General features: G+C 54.3%; 1 protein-coding gene across 2 annotated transcripts in view; it reads left to right on the top strand.

Moving 5' to 3' along the window:
- The window catches only part of LOC128587948 (beta-galactosidase-1-like protein 2), a 42862-nt gene extending 28574 nt beyond the window's left edge, over nt 1–14288 (top strand). Inside the window, exons 9-19 of one of the 2 annotated variants that reach the window (XM_053594481.1) lie at nt 2871–2955; nt 4152–4289; nt 4835–4915; nt 5297–5406; nt 5960–6100; nt 6371–6442; nt 6714–6792; nt 8482–8569; nt 8874–8976; nt 9300–9416; nt 9702–14288. In XM_053594481.1, the coding sequence (XP_053450456.1) occupies nt 2871–2955; nt 4152–4289; nt 4835–4915; nt 5297–5406; nt 5960–6100; nt 6371–6442; nt 6714–6792; nt 8482–8569; nt 8874–8976; nt 9300–9416; nt 9702–9788 (1101 nt within the window). In that variant the 3' untranslated portion in view covers nt 9789–14288. The remainder of the gene's footprint in view (nt 1–2870; nt 2956–4151; nt 4290–4834; nt 4916–5296; nt 5407–5959; nt 6101–6370; nt 6443–6713; nt 6793–8481; nt 8570–8873; nt 8977–9299; nt 9417–9701) is intronic. The other variant, XM_053594482.1, reaches the window with a different exon arrangement.
- Nucleotides 14289–14291: the final 3 nt, after the last annotated feature.

Genomic DNA, 14291 nt, shown 5'->3' with positions numbered 1-14291 from the left:
TGGGGCCTGGGGGGAGTCTTGATGGGAGGTGGGGGGAATCTCAACTAGGTTTTTGGACCCCACTAGCCCCAGACTTGCTACCAGGGACTGGAGGGGAACAGAAACACTTCTCCGTACTGTGCCACACGGGGGTCTGATCTCAGCCTATAGGGCCCCTCCGATCCTAGAAAGATTATTGTCATTAGCAAGACAGGAAGCCTGGTCCCCTCAGGTCAGGAGAGAGAGAAGAGTTTCTGGATGTGTGTCTGTGGCTGTTGGGTTGATGGGCACTCACAGAGCCCCTGTTCTCACTGACCTTTCTTGAGTATGTATGTGTCTCTTATGGAGATGGATGTGATCTGGGCTAAGCTGCAGCCTTCCCACAGAACTGAGAGGCCCCACCTGTCACCCTGGGCCTCTGAAGGCTGTGGATCCCCCCAGATCCACCCCCACCTGTTGCATGTCCACATTGTTCCCCAGACCTAGAGGGGAACTGTTAGGGAGCCCGTGTTGACAGAGCACAGATGCCCGTGGAGGTTCTGGGCTGTTTTTTCCATTCTAGCTGATGGCCCCTCTGAGAGCTGGGGTTATGTCTTTGGGGACCCACGGGGAGTCACCATGTCAGTGTGAGCCCATGTAGGAGGAGGGCCATGTGTGTTGATGTCACCACCACTGCAGTGCAGATGACATAGGGGACAGCTAGGATGGGCGGGACGGGACCCAGGAGAAGGTGGCACGGGGTGGGACCTGCTGCCAGTGGACTTCTGAGCGACAGACCAGGCAAGCATCAGGGGGTCCAGATCGGATCCCGTCCTCTGTCCTTCCTTCTTCCAGTGCTCCCTGAGTGCCCCCCTCATGTTTGCAGTGGTGGTGGGACCTCTTGCGCTTCATCACTGGGGTGACAGAGATGACAGGGCTTCTGTCCTCATGGGGGGTATGACATATTTGGAAACAGAGAGATGTATGATACACAATTGTCCCATAACTAAGTTGAAATGAGCCCGAGCATGGCCAAAGTCCAGGATGCCGTGAGCTGCCCCTGTAGCCACCTGGCCGGGCTGCAGCATGTGGCGGGGGCAGCTACGTAAGCTCTGTTTGTCTCTTCTGCTGGGGCGGGTGGTGAGAGTACCAGCTCACAGCACCCACTCAGAGCGTTGCTCGGGGCTGTGAGGAGGTGACATTGGAAAGTGCCCAGTACAGCAGTGGGTGCAGCTGGCCGCACATGAGCCACATGTGAGCTTTCCCAGGCTGGCTGTCCTGTTAACGGAAGGCGTCTGTGTGCAGTCCCAAGGCGTCTGTGTTTTGTGAGGAAGGGGACCTGGATACTTCCTTGTTTAAATCAAGGGCTCTTCAGTGTACAACTCAGGCCCCAGGCCGGCTGACTCTGGGCTGTCCACTAGCACCTTGCTAGTCCGGAATGTCCCCACCCAGTGTTGGAGAGAATTACCCTGGTGTCTCTTGGGTGCTTCCTACCTGCAGGCACCATGTGCTAAGGGCTTTGTGGGCCCCATCTCATTCCGCTGTCCCCTCACCAGGTGGGCTGGCTACTGTTATTACTATTGGATGGTGAGGGAGACAGTCAGGAAAGGGGTTAGGAATTCTAGCCCCATGTACTTGCAGAGCTCAATCCCTTAACGTTACTGTGCAGTGAGCTGGGCCACAGAGAGCATCCACTTTTTTTGGCCCTGGCACACTTGAGCCAAGGAGCCCACTTCTGGCCCTGGAGACTCCTGAGATGTGGGACTCAGAATCTGCTTCTCCCTTCTTAGTGACTTAAATGTGGCACAGTCTGCACCCCTCTTCTTGGGAGGTAGATGGCTTGGAAAGAAAATCCCAAGCCACTAGTCTTGTTAAAAAATTATCGGGACCGGGCAGCACCTGTGGCTCAAGGAGTAGGGCGCTGGTCCCATATGCCAGAGGTGGTGGGTTCAAACCCAGCCCCGGCCAAAAAACCACAAAAAAAAAAAAAAAAAAAAAAAAAAAAAAATTATCCGGACCACTTTAGTTTTTTTACCCAGGTGTGGCTTATCTACCCAGCAGATCATAAGTTCACCCCCTCACTCTGGAGCAAGTTTGGTTGCTGTGCATACAGCTGCCTTGTAAGTGTGAGGCCATTACTGATAGGCGTGGACTTGGTACAGTTACTGAGGGAACGAGGGAGGCTCTCCAGTGCAGGGCGTCTTAGTCCTCACACCTCCCCACGTGCCCTGGGCCCTTGGCAGACACGGTGGAGCAGGGCACGATCCCAGGAATCATCTCTGCCTCTTTGGGGCCATCCTGTGCCAAAGTCGGAGTTCTAAAATGACACTTGTTGAGTGTCCCAGCCAAGGGATGAGTCCAAATGGGGCCTGCAGAACTTGTGCAGTGAATGGCTGTGCTATAAGGCCCTGATTTTTTTCCGTTCAGAAAATTGCTGTAAACTACAAGTAAGCCAGACCTCGGGGAGGGCCCACTGTGGAGCCTCTGACTCTTCTGGCTGAAGTCAAGCATCCCCGGAAGGGTCTGTGTCCCTGGCGGGCCTCTCGGCGTCTCTGAGTTATCCTCAGAGTTATCCTGGGTAGAACATCCTCCTTCCCTGGAAGGGGATAGGCAAAGCCTGGCTTGATCTGGAAAGCAAACCAATGTCTTCTTCCTAGCATGCAAGCAACACTAAAACCACATCAAGCCACAAAGTCTGTCGCATTGACTTTGGTAGGTGCTGCTGCTCCGTGCCTGCAGGTGCGGAGGCCACACAGGGTGGGTGAGCTGGTACAGGTAGACTGACTGTCGTCTGTGCTTCTGAAGGTCTCTAAGCAAGGGGCGTGCAGCTGGGGAAGAGTCGGGGGGTCTTGGGGCATTCTTTTTCTCTTTTGGTCAGCCTGCCCTCCTAACTATCACTTTGTGGTGCCCAGGGGGTTCAGCCCAAGATGGTGACGGAGTACTGGACCGGGTGGTTTGACTCATGGGGAGGCCCTCACAATATCCTGGATTCTTCTGGTGAGTATTCTGCAGTGCCCACATCCAGTGTGTGTGTCGGCCTGAGAGGGAAGAGGACGTTTCAAGCAACCTGCTAGTGGATGAGACTCGGCTGTAGGGCGTAGTAATCAGCTCTGATATTCCCCAGTCATTTGTCGTCATACTTAAAATGGTAGGATTTTTAACATTGCTTTTTAAATGTTTTTGTAATGAGAAAAGTGATGCTCACCCTATCGCTAATGTTCAGAACACGTGAAAAAATGAATAAAGAAGAAGAAATACAAATCTTAGAGCACAGGGGAATCATTTGCCTGTAAGCCAGTGGTTCTCAACCTTCCTAATGCCGCGGCCCTTTAGGTTGAGAACTGCTGCTGTAAGCCATGCGGACAGTTGTCTATACCTCCCTACCTATATGCACCTACAGGTGTGGTCCCGCTGTGCCGCGTGCCAGCTAATGACACCTATGGACGGCTTTCTGTACTACTAAGTGTAGATTTAACCACTGTTTAGAGAACACAAAGAACCCTATTCTAAACCACAACGTATTGGCCCAGCGTCCTAGATTGTTTCCAGGGGTTTTGTTAATTGAAAGCCAGTTCCGGGGGACCTTGACGGTGTGGTTTTGCACACTTGGCATATCATTTCCCTGTGATAAGCAGTCGACTCACTCTGTTAGTGCAGTTCTGGTGTATTTACCAGGCTGCTCTCCAGAGAGACTGTAGCAATGTTTACTCACCATCATCCAATGAGAAAACCACTTCCCACACTTGTCAACACTGATCGTTCAGATAATGTGTAATATTGGCCTGTTTGCTATGTCATCTTGAGTTTGCGTTTCTTTGATTTATATTCTTGAGACATGTACTTATTAGCCATCCATTTTTCTCCTTTGATATTATCTTTTCATATCATGGTTAATTTCCTAGTAAAGGAGGGGTGTTGGTCAGAATTTGATCTCTGCTGATGAACCCCATCTCTTGGTGTTTGTTCTAAGGGAGATGCGAGGGGGAGCTGGGTGCCAGCTGGGCAGTCCGGGGCGGCCAGGGCCTGTGACTCTGGCCCATCTCTTCCTTCCCCCTCCTCGTCTGCAATTGGGGTTTTACTAAGTGAATGAAGATGGGGGCCTTCAGGCTGGAGGGGGATTTGGGAGGACGAGAGCAGCAGGGGTCAGTGGCTCGCTCAGATACTAAGTTCTCGTGTGCCCTTCTGTCCTGTAGAGGTTTTAAAGACCGTATCTGCCATCGTGAATGCTGGCTCCTCCATCAACCTCTACATGTTCCATGGAGGCACCAATTTTGGCTTCATAAATGGAGCCATGCACTTCCACGAGTACAAGTCTGATATCACCAGCTACGGCAAGTACCTCTCAGTGCCACCTCCCAGCCCTGCCCCAGCGTGTGCAGAGTGGCCTTTAGGGATCACTTCCTGCACCCTGAATGTCACTGGCTCTAAAGTACGCGGGAAGATACAGGCCTGCTTTGTCACTTCAGATGTCCCGGGCACTGAGAGGTTTAGGCCGGTCGCTGCTCCAGGAGCCGGTGACTCTGCCGAGAGTCCTCTTGGAAGTGACAGAAGGCTACCCAGGGTGGCAGGAGGGATGCAGCCTCCTCCCCTCTCCCCGAGCCCTTGAGGTGGTGTGACCCTACCCACCTTTAGGATGACAGTCCCCAGAAAGTAGAAATTCTACTGGCCGCTAGAAATGTAGTCCTGCTGGGATCTTGGGCAGTTTTTGTCGCGTTGGGTGGTGTTTGGCATTTAGAGTATTCGGACTGAATGGCTATTTTGCCGCCCACGCTCCTGAGACGAGGCTGCTGCCCTCCCCCAGCCTCTCCCCCTCCTGTGGGCTGCATAGGACCTCCTGGGGACAGGCATGACCTTGGCAGGGCCTGGTGTCTTGCAGACTATGATGCAGTGCTGACAGAGGCTGGAGATTACACGCCCAAGTACATCAAGCTTCGGGACTTCTTTGATTCCCTCTCAGGTACCCAGCAGACCCTGGCTTCTGCTCCAAGACCCCTAACGAGTTCCTTCCTTCCTTGCCATCCCGCCTCAACCCTGGCCAGTCTGTGTGCAGGAACGTCCTGGAGGAGGACAGGAGGGTCTGAGAGACTCACTGTCCCATCTCAGTGTGTCCTTCCAGCTCCCCCTCTGTACTTGTGGGTGTCCAGCCTCCTTCTTTCACCTGGAGGGTATGAGCCCTCCCCCTGCCCCTGCCTTCCAGCGGAGGCCTAGGTGTGTGCTCACACCTGCCTGTTTTACCTGTTGGTACGAGGAGGGGGCACATGGGGCCGTGGGTGGGTGGGTGGCGGGTCAAGTGGGCAGCAGCAACCTTGGCCACTTGCCTCACTGTGTGTCTCTGTAGCAGGTGGCCCTCTCCCTCTCCCGCCTGACCCTCTTCCCAAGACTGTGTATGAACCGATGGTGCCGGTTTTCTACTTGTCCCTGTGGGATGCTCTCCAGTACATGGGGGAGGTGAGTGCTGTGGGGCAGTCAAGGGGTGCTGGGAAGAGGGAAGCCAACCCTTGGTAGCTTTCAGGTTCACTCTCCATTTTAGAATCACAGGGAAGGGGAGTAGTTTATGCGAGAGTGTGAAGTGGAGAGAGCAAAGGAAGTGGGAGAGGAAAGGACAGGTGCGGGTGGGGGCATGGGCTTCTCCCTTCTCCAGCCTCAGAGAGGGGGGCAGGGGAGCAGATTTTTGGCTTCCTCCCCTGTGGAGGAGGGATCGGCTACAGCGGGCTCACGGGGTATCCTGGTGCAGAAACAACGGTGGCTCCAAGAGCTGCAAGGCCGTTTGATTGCAGCTGTCTACCCTGCGTCCTGTCGCTCATGCCTGTGACCCTGGAGAGCCATGGGCTTAGAGGGATGAGAAGTCAGAGCCCCCTGCCTCCTGCCCCGTGTGTCAGCCCCTGGGCAGGGCCTGCCTCCACGCTGCACCCCGGAAGACGCGGGAGGGGGCTGCTGCCTCTGCCTTCCCGAGCCTGGCCCCGAGCTCCTGTCTCTGAGCTCCTGTCTCTTCTGTCCGTAGCCAATCAAGTCTGAAAAGCCCATCAACATGGAGAACCTGCCAGTCAACGAGGGGAACGGCCAGTCCTTTGGGTATGTTCTGTACGAGACCACCATTACCTCGTCTGGCATCCTCAGCGGTCTTGTGCGTGACCGGGGGCAGGTAGGAGCACCTCTTCTTAGCTCCTGTGACCTCCTAATTATCAGCTCTGCAATGTACATCTGCTTCCCCATTAGAATCAGTGGTTCCCAGGCCTGTTGGCTGTGCGATCCTTCTCAGCTGTGCGCGTGCGTGTGTTGGTACTCTCCCTGGCTGACCCCTCCTTGGCCTGCACGCACTCTGTGCTGTCCCCTTCTTGGCTTAGCAGAGGTCAGTCACTCTCACCTCCCCTCCTGCTGACCCTGCGTTCTCTTCCTCTGTTCCCTCTGGCAGGTATTTGTGAACACAGTATCCATAGGATTCTTGGACTATAAAAACACAAAGATCGTCATCCCCCTGGTCCAGGTTTGTTATCCTAGGAGGGGGTGATGGCTGGCCCCAGTTATTTCTGAGGGAGTTTGGTGGGAGCCACATAGAAAGGGCTGGAAGACAGGAGGCTGCTCAGCCACAAGCTGCAGATGGAGAGGGGTGAGGGTTGCTGTCTGAGCAGCTGGGTGCTCACTCGCACCCTTGGAGTGCAGGCGAGAACTGGGCTCCACAAACAAGTCCCGAGGTGCAGCTGGGACCATCTGGTGAATAATCGGGCCATCATCGTGGGCCACTGTGTTCCTGGCAGGGTCACACCGTGCTGAGGATCTTGGTGGAGAATTGTGGGCGAGTCAACTATGGATATAATATTGATGAGCAGCGCAAAGGTGGGTCCTGGCACACACAGAGGAAAGGGCAGCCAGTGTGCATGCTGCTCCTGTGGCCGTCCTGTTTCCGTGCCAGTAAGCCAACAGGCCACGGCGGCCTGTGGCAGGAGGTGGAGGCTGTTTGTCCTGTACTTGAGGCCAGGTCTGAGTGGGCCAGAGAAGCCCAGGGGGGTCTGGCCTCTTTCCCTCCAGCACTCTGCACGCACACTGTCCAGACCTCCCGGTGAACGTGTGTGAATATGGCGAACCCATGTGAACACGTTGCTGCTGCTCCCTCTCTCCCTGTGTAGCAGTCGGCTTCATCAAGGATGTCTGCTCGGGGGTGGTGGTGAGCAGTCAGGAGCGGGACTTTCAGGAATCCAACGCAGGGCCTGGGACGCCTGCGTTCTTGTCTTTCCTGGATCCACAATGGGGAACCCTAGATTATCTCGGGTGTGGTGGAGAGGAGGGAGGAAGACACAGCCAAGGGGATGCCTTTGGACAGCCCCCCCCAGGGATGTCCCCCCAGTTCACTGTGTTTCCTCTGGCCAACAAAATCTTTTATGCCTTAATTTAGTTCTCCCTTTTAATAAATCTGGGTGAGTGGTTTTCAGGTAAGTTATAAAAAAAACTCTCTCAGACAAAATAAATCCTACTTTGGGGAACAGAATAATGACCTCCCAGTTCTCTTACGGGTGTTTGTCTTTGTAATGGAGGAAACTGGCAAAGCTCTTTGGTTAGAATTTCAGCCCAGAGCCTCTGGTAGCCTGTCAGGGAAGCAGTGCTGCTCAGATTTGGGGCCTTCTGCTGGGTTCTAGGGGATAGACTATTCTCTCCAGGTGGGCTCAGAGGGTCTCAGAGGGCTCTCTAGGTGCCTCCCTGCCCTCAACCCTGTCCCGTACTCCTCTCTGGATCTCTCTGCCTTCCCGTGAGCCCCCACCCTGGGCCCATCCTCAGGTCCTTCCTTTGTTCTCCTGGGTTGGAAGGAACTGCTGGCCTCACCCTTGTTTCTGCCTTTGTGTCCTCACACCCTCATCAAGAGTGCCCTGGACCCTCACCGGAGGGTCCTGTCCTGTCATTCACTGTCACACACTTCTAAGCCTTGTGAAGCCTCTTCATGTTCCCCAGTCTCCAGATTCCCACTGTAGCAAATCAGCAGCTCCATGAGCAAGAGGGCCGTGGGGGCAACTCTGGGAGCAGCACAGCTGGCCCAGTCCTCAGGGCAATAATCAGTCACTAGTCAGTGGCACAGGACCTCGGTGTTGGCTACCAGTAGTGCCATCCGCTCACAACACTTTAAAATACGTCTTCAATCCTAGGTGGTGTAGAGGATTTCTGGCTGACCTGTTATGTCTATTGAGAATTGACCCCATCAACTGAAACTGACCCTACAGTTAGGCCAGAATCCCTGTGACCTCTTGGTCATCTGGAGCATCCCTGGGGACTGGGGACTGTCCTCGCCCTGTGACACTTCTGCTCTGTCACTGACCTCATGTCCTTCCTCCCAGCAAGCCCTAAGGTCTTTACTTTCATCCCCTTTGGGCCTTCTGGGAAGGTTTGCCCCAAGTGAAGAGCTTCTTGGCCAGTGGACGTGTCAGCCTGTACTTCAGTACCTGAATTTCCTGAGAACTTTCCAGGTGGCCTGGGCCTGGCCAGGACAGCTGCCCCTGCCTTAGGGCTTGCTGGTGTCTCCTTGCCTCCCTTTCACAGGCTTAATTGGAAATCTTTATCTGGATGATTCTCCCCTGAAAAAATTCAGAATCTACAGCCTGGATATGAAAAAGAGCATCTTTCAGAGGTAGGCTCCCGCCTTGCCCATGTGTGAGCGCACAGTTGACGTGCAGCTGGACGGCTCCTTCCACCCCCGGGGCCCTGCTGTGTGTGAACAGACCCACAGGCCAGAGCAGTGTGCCCAAGGGGAGGGGTGACACCAGTCCTAGAACCCCCGCAAGCAGATTAGGCACCCCCATCATCCCACGTTGCTGCCTTCCTGGACCCTGAGTAAGAGGCAGGAGGCCTTGGAAGGGCAGAGACATGCTTTGGGAATCAGGGGTAGGGCTGGGAGCAGATCTAAGATCTGCTGTCCCTTGGGCTGTTCTCAGGTTTGGATGGAATTCTCTCCCAGAAGTGCCTGTGTTTCCTGCTTTCTTCTTGGGTGGCTTGTCAGTTGGCCCCTCGCCTGCCGACACCTTCCTGAAACTGGAGGTTTGTAGGTCCCCCCTCTTACCTGCCAGGTTCTCCCCTCTCCCTCGCTGAGGGCCCTGAGCTGAGAGCCACCTGTGCACCCCGGGAAAGGGCTCAGAGCAGAAGAAGCACCTGGTGTCTCTCAGGACCTGGCTTCCAACATTGGTCTGAGCCTGGGCACCCTCCCTGGGAGGCTGGGAACTAGGGGGACAGGTGACAGACACCCTACCCTTAGTCCTCCCGGTTTGTGTGAGGGCGAGTGTGTGTGTTTCTCTGCCGTCCTGTGTGCCTGTGTCTTTGGTGACTCTGGTGGTAGACTGATTCCCTTCCTACTGTCTTTGAAGGGCTGGGAGAAGGGGGTTGTATTCATCAATGGCCAAAACCTTGGACGCTATTGGAGCATCGGACCTCAGAAGACCCTCTACCTCCCAGGGCCCTGGTTGGACAGAGGAATCAACCAGGTGGGAACATGCTCAGCCTCCTTCCCTTTGCCCCCGAGACTCCCTGCCCATCCCTGCCCTCCCTGGCATCAGAGGGTCTCCCCAGGAGCCTTTGGTGGGGGCCGGGGGAGGCAGAGCTTTACAGAGCCTCTTCCTCCCTCTTTCTTGGTACTCATGTTGGTCCTGGGTCCTTCCAGCCTCAAGCCTAAACCCCTCGCTTCCCATCCTGCCACCTCAAGACAAGTGGCCTTGTCTGGCTCTGGGGACCACCTCAGCTGTTCTCACACCCAGCCCTTCTCTACTCAGGTCATCGTTTTCGAGGAGATGATGGCAGGCTCCATGATACAATCCACTGAAACCCCCCACCTAGGCAGGAACCAGTACGTTAAGTGAGCAGTGCCGTCCAGTACCTCCTGCACCTTGCCTGGGGACACAGGAGAGTGCCACCTGCGCGAGGTGGCCTAAGCCCTGGTAGGCTGCCCCCTTGCACGCTCCCCTGCAGGAGCAGCTCCTTAAGTAGCAACCTCAGGGATCAAGGGGCTCCTGTCTGCCCCGCCTCAGTTCAAAACCCCGAACCTGAAGAGAAACGTGGGGCGGCACAGAGGGCCCCCCTCACGCCCAGATGGTTTCTCAGCCTGGCTTTTGTTCATGGTACTTCTCCTACTTCCCTGCTCCTCTGGGAGAGGGATGTCTCCATGGGGGTGGGAGCGTTTAATCAGATTGTCAAGGGCTCCGTGCCTGGGCCCCTCAGAAAAGGGGCTGAAACTGGCTGGGCATCTCCCCCTGGCCCACTCACCCCAGCCCCGCCCGGCACTCAGGTGAGCGCTCTGAACGCACTCAGCAGGCCTGGCCCACATCTTTCCCAGCCCCTTGGTGTTCCTGAAGTCTTGAGTTTGTCACCGTTTGTAGAGGATAGGAAAGAGGGGTGTCTCACCTGAGTTGACTTTGTTCTTTCTTCACAACCTTCCCTGAGCCGCCTTTGGCATTCTCAAAGAAATGCCATTTGAGAAACATGTGATTTCCTCTCCGTTCCTACTCTTGCTGCATTTGACAGGATGACAAGCTGAGCTTGAGGACCAGAAATACTCAGCTGCTTCTTTTCCTGAATTAGGGAGTATTTCCAGTTTTACTCACTGAAGACAGGCATCAGTGCAGGAGTAAAGGTGGAGCCCAGCAGAGTGTCTGGGGAGGGAGGGGACAGAGGCCCAGCTCAGTGCTGTTGGGCAGGTGGCCCCAGGAATGCTGGGGTGGCCACAGGACCACAGGCCTTGCCTCCAGCTCAGCCTCCCACTCTCTGCACCCCCATGTCCCCCATATCCATGCAGCAGGGAGGTGAGGCAGCCCTCCTTTAGAGCTGTTTTCATGCCCAAATTTGAAACTGTCGTTCTGGAGATCAAGCGTAATGTTTTGCCTCCTCTCCCTGTCCTTGATTGCAATAAAGCAAAGTTACATGAAACCCTCGTCTCTGGTTTTGTCTGTGCTGCCCTAAACCAGAGGAGAGGGCAGTGTGTGGGTCAGGCTCATGTGGTTGAGGGTGCAGATGTTGATTGGCCCCAGTGGAGGATGCTGTGCACCCCTGACTTCCTGCCACCCCTCCTCAACTCGCTGGATTCCCCTTGAAATGTCACTGGATTGGAAGTGCCCTGGAGAGGAGAGGTCAAATAGAAACCCATTCTTGTGCTGGTGGGCAGGGATAAGAATCTGCCAGGCAGCCAAGGGTGCTACAGGTAAGTTAGCTAGTGGAGGGGAGGTGGTGGTGGTGAGCTTTACTCCGCAAACTGCACAGACATCTAGTGCCCCAAATGAACCATCTTCCATCATAGCCAGCATCAAACAGCACCCACCTCTCCAGCACGGTGCACACGCTGGCAGCCCAGCAAAGGCTGGAGAGGGATGCTGGCTGTGGGGCTCACAGAGCCAACAGGCTTGCATCCTGTGTGTGGCTGTGCTGGGGGGCCACCTGTGGTGTGCAGCCACAGGGTCTAGGGCTGAGCAAATTAAGGGCAGATGGTCATGCTGGGGGGACCCATGTGCCCCACTTGGCACAGAGATGATCTTATCAGAGTAGAGCTTGTGGACAGTGTCCCTGATTTTTCCCAATCTTTCCAGCTTTTCCAGATCTGCCCCGAACAGTAAGTGTTGAGCTAAGATGTGGATGGGCCCAGGGTTACATGGGTGTGGCCCGAGCCAGGGAGCAATGAAAATGTACTTCTGCGAAGCTATGCGTGAAGTTGGATTCTGTTGGAAAACGTGACAGGGCGCTGGAATTTAAGGGCATCTTACTGTGAATCCTTTTGTAAAGCCGAGAATCCCATTGAATTACACTTTTATGCAAACCTGAGCAGGAAGGCCCTTTCTTAGGATGAGGCCTTCCCTCACCAACTTCTTATTCTTATCCTTATCTGACAGTTAACCCTATGGCCTCTCCAGCAAAGCACTTCTTGGCGGAGTTTATTCTCCAGGGTTGACTAGATTTGCCCGTAGCTTCTGCACTGTGTGGCCTCTTCTGGTCCTCCTCATACGCCAGCCTCTGAATGCTGGGGGCCTCTGCCTACACTCATGCATGGGGGTCTTACCTGGGACACCTGTGACTTTGTAAACAGCCTTGACACTAATGCCCCCGATGCTGGTCCACATCTGAGCTCCAGGTGTGCAGGCAGCTGTCCCCTCACCTGCTCTCCTGCACATGTCTAGCAGGCATCTGCAACAGATTTTCTCCATGTCACCCCTCCTGTCCCACCCTCAGGCAGTTTTGTTCTGTGTCTCAGACTATCCTTACCTGCCACGTCCAACCAACTGGCAAGTCCTCCTGGCTCTACCCCTTAAACACATCTAGAATTTGACCATTTCTCTGTGCCCCAAAGCTTGCACGCTCACCCGCCTACTGCCGCTCAGTGCCAGGAACATTGCAGATACCACCTCCCCATCCCGCCTGTGTCTGCGCTTGGAGCTGAAGCTGAGGGTAGATCCTGGTTCCCGGGCTGATGTGTTCTGGCCTCCCTCTCCCCCCACTCTCCATCTTCCCCATGCTACTTCCTCAGCCCCTGCCAGTCAGTTGCAGGCACATGGGCCTCTGTGCTGATCTCTGAGCATGCTCAGCCTCTCCTGCCTGGGGGAGCCCTGGGAGCTCTGTGTCGGGTGTCGGTCAGATGTCACCTCATCAGGCAGGCCTCTCTGGCCTCGCTACAGGGCACTGTCTCACCAATGGGCTCCGTTCTCTTCATGGCAGATCACATCTGAAATACATTTGTTATTATCCATCTTCTCTCATTAGGTGACCTGTTTGAGGATGAGGGCTTTGTTTTTCCACTGCTGTGTGCTGGCTTCTAGAATAATGCCTATTCCTAACAGGCACCTGATAAACATCTGTTGGTTAAATTAACAAATAAAAATAAGGTAGGGCTGAAGAGGATTAGGACTGTTAAAAACCATATTTGACTTTTAATTTTGAAAGCAAATTAAATACAGTTAAATTAAAACAGACCAGATGCAGCTGCCTGGGCTCCACCCTCACCCCTCAGTCTCTTTTCTCAGAACTCCTAGCCGCCCCTGGCCTCTCACTCTTTTTGGTGGGACTTGCCATAGAAGGAGCAGGAAACACACTGGGTTTAGAAAACAATGGTTGTCATGGACCCAATTCTGATTTATAACAAAACTCATTCCCAACAAAGATGAAGGCTGCAGTCCACCAGGGTTATAATTATAAATAAATATACATGCAGCTAAAAGAGGATATTAGGTGAAAATAATTGACTTGGCATCTGCCAAAAAAGGTCCCCATTTTGTTGTTCATTATCGATTTCCTAAAAATTAGCCCTGGGTTTTTGGCTAAGGTGGCCTCAGCCCAGCCAAGCTGACCTTGGCATTCAGGGCTGGTTTCCATGAATGAGGCTTGTGCCTGGACATAAACTCACTCATCTGATGGATGCCCTGTGCCCACCTCCTCCCTTCTCTCCCAGGCCACCCCACCTGATTCCAAAGGGCTGATTTCCAAAGTGACATCCAAAGTATAAGAGGTTGGGGAAAACGTCCTGTGAAGGGGTTCAGGATCTGATTCCATCAGATGGTTTCATGAATACTGTGGGAGGTTAACTCTGTTTGAAAATAGGCAACCAATGCTATATTTTGAGTGTTAGGTCTCTGGACTGAGTCCCACCCACCCACTCCCTAGTGGGTTCTAAATGGTTCTCAGACCTGTCCTGTGAGTTTAATGGAACGGGGGCTGTTAGCAGTTAAAAAATAAACACCTCTTCAATGGGCTCAGGCCCTTTCCTTTTCCTCCACTTGGGAGGAAAATTGTGCTTCCAACTTGCAGGAGCATGAGTGAGATCACCTCCATCAGAGAGCAAGGGACCCTCCCAGTGGCCTGGGAGACCCAGGGAGGAGCTCTTCCCTAGGGAGAGGGAGCAGCTCATGGTGCACTGTTCTTTCTCTGGGGTGGAAGGGGGGGATGTGAGGCCACTGGCTCTGCATGCTCCCAACTTAGGGAGAAGTGACATTTTCATTCCCTTTTTTTGTGTTTAAAATAGAATGATTTCCAAAGCACTGTGTGCTTGGGTCTCTTTCCCCTCTGTGTCAAACTAATCCCTGCCGCCCACCCCACCCCCCACGTCCCTCTGCTAATCCAGAGCTTGCTCTTCCTTAGACTGGGGCAGGAAGGAGTTGGGGAATTGCCCTGGCCTCCCCACTCTATCCAGACTAAAGGAGAGCTCTGCTTCCCCCTGACACTGGCCTCCTCCAGCCCTGAGGTCTGTGGTTCTCAAAAACTGCAGGAGGGCACCTCCCCTCCCCAGTCCAGTCCAGGGGAGGGGCCGGCAGCCCATGTGGGCGGTGGGGAGGCAGTGTGTGGATAGTGGGGTCACGTGGTTCTTATCTAGGTCCCGTGGTGACCTGTGC

Source organism: Nycticebus coucang, chromosome 6, assembly GCF_027406575.1.
Source record: "Nycticebus coucang isolate mNycCou1 chromosome 6, mNycCou1.pri, whole genome shotgun sequence".
NCBI lineage: Eukaryota > Metazoa > Chordata > Mammalia > Primates > Lorisidae > Nycticebus > Nycticebus coucang.
Note: the sequence above shows the minus strand (reverse complement) of the source record. Positions and strands in the feature narration are given on the sequence as shown.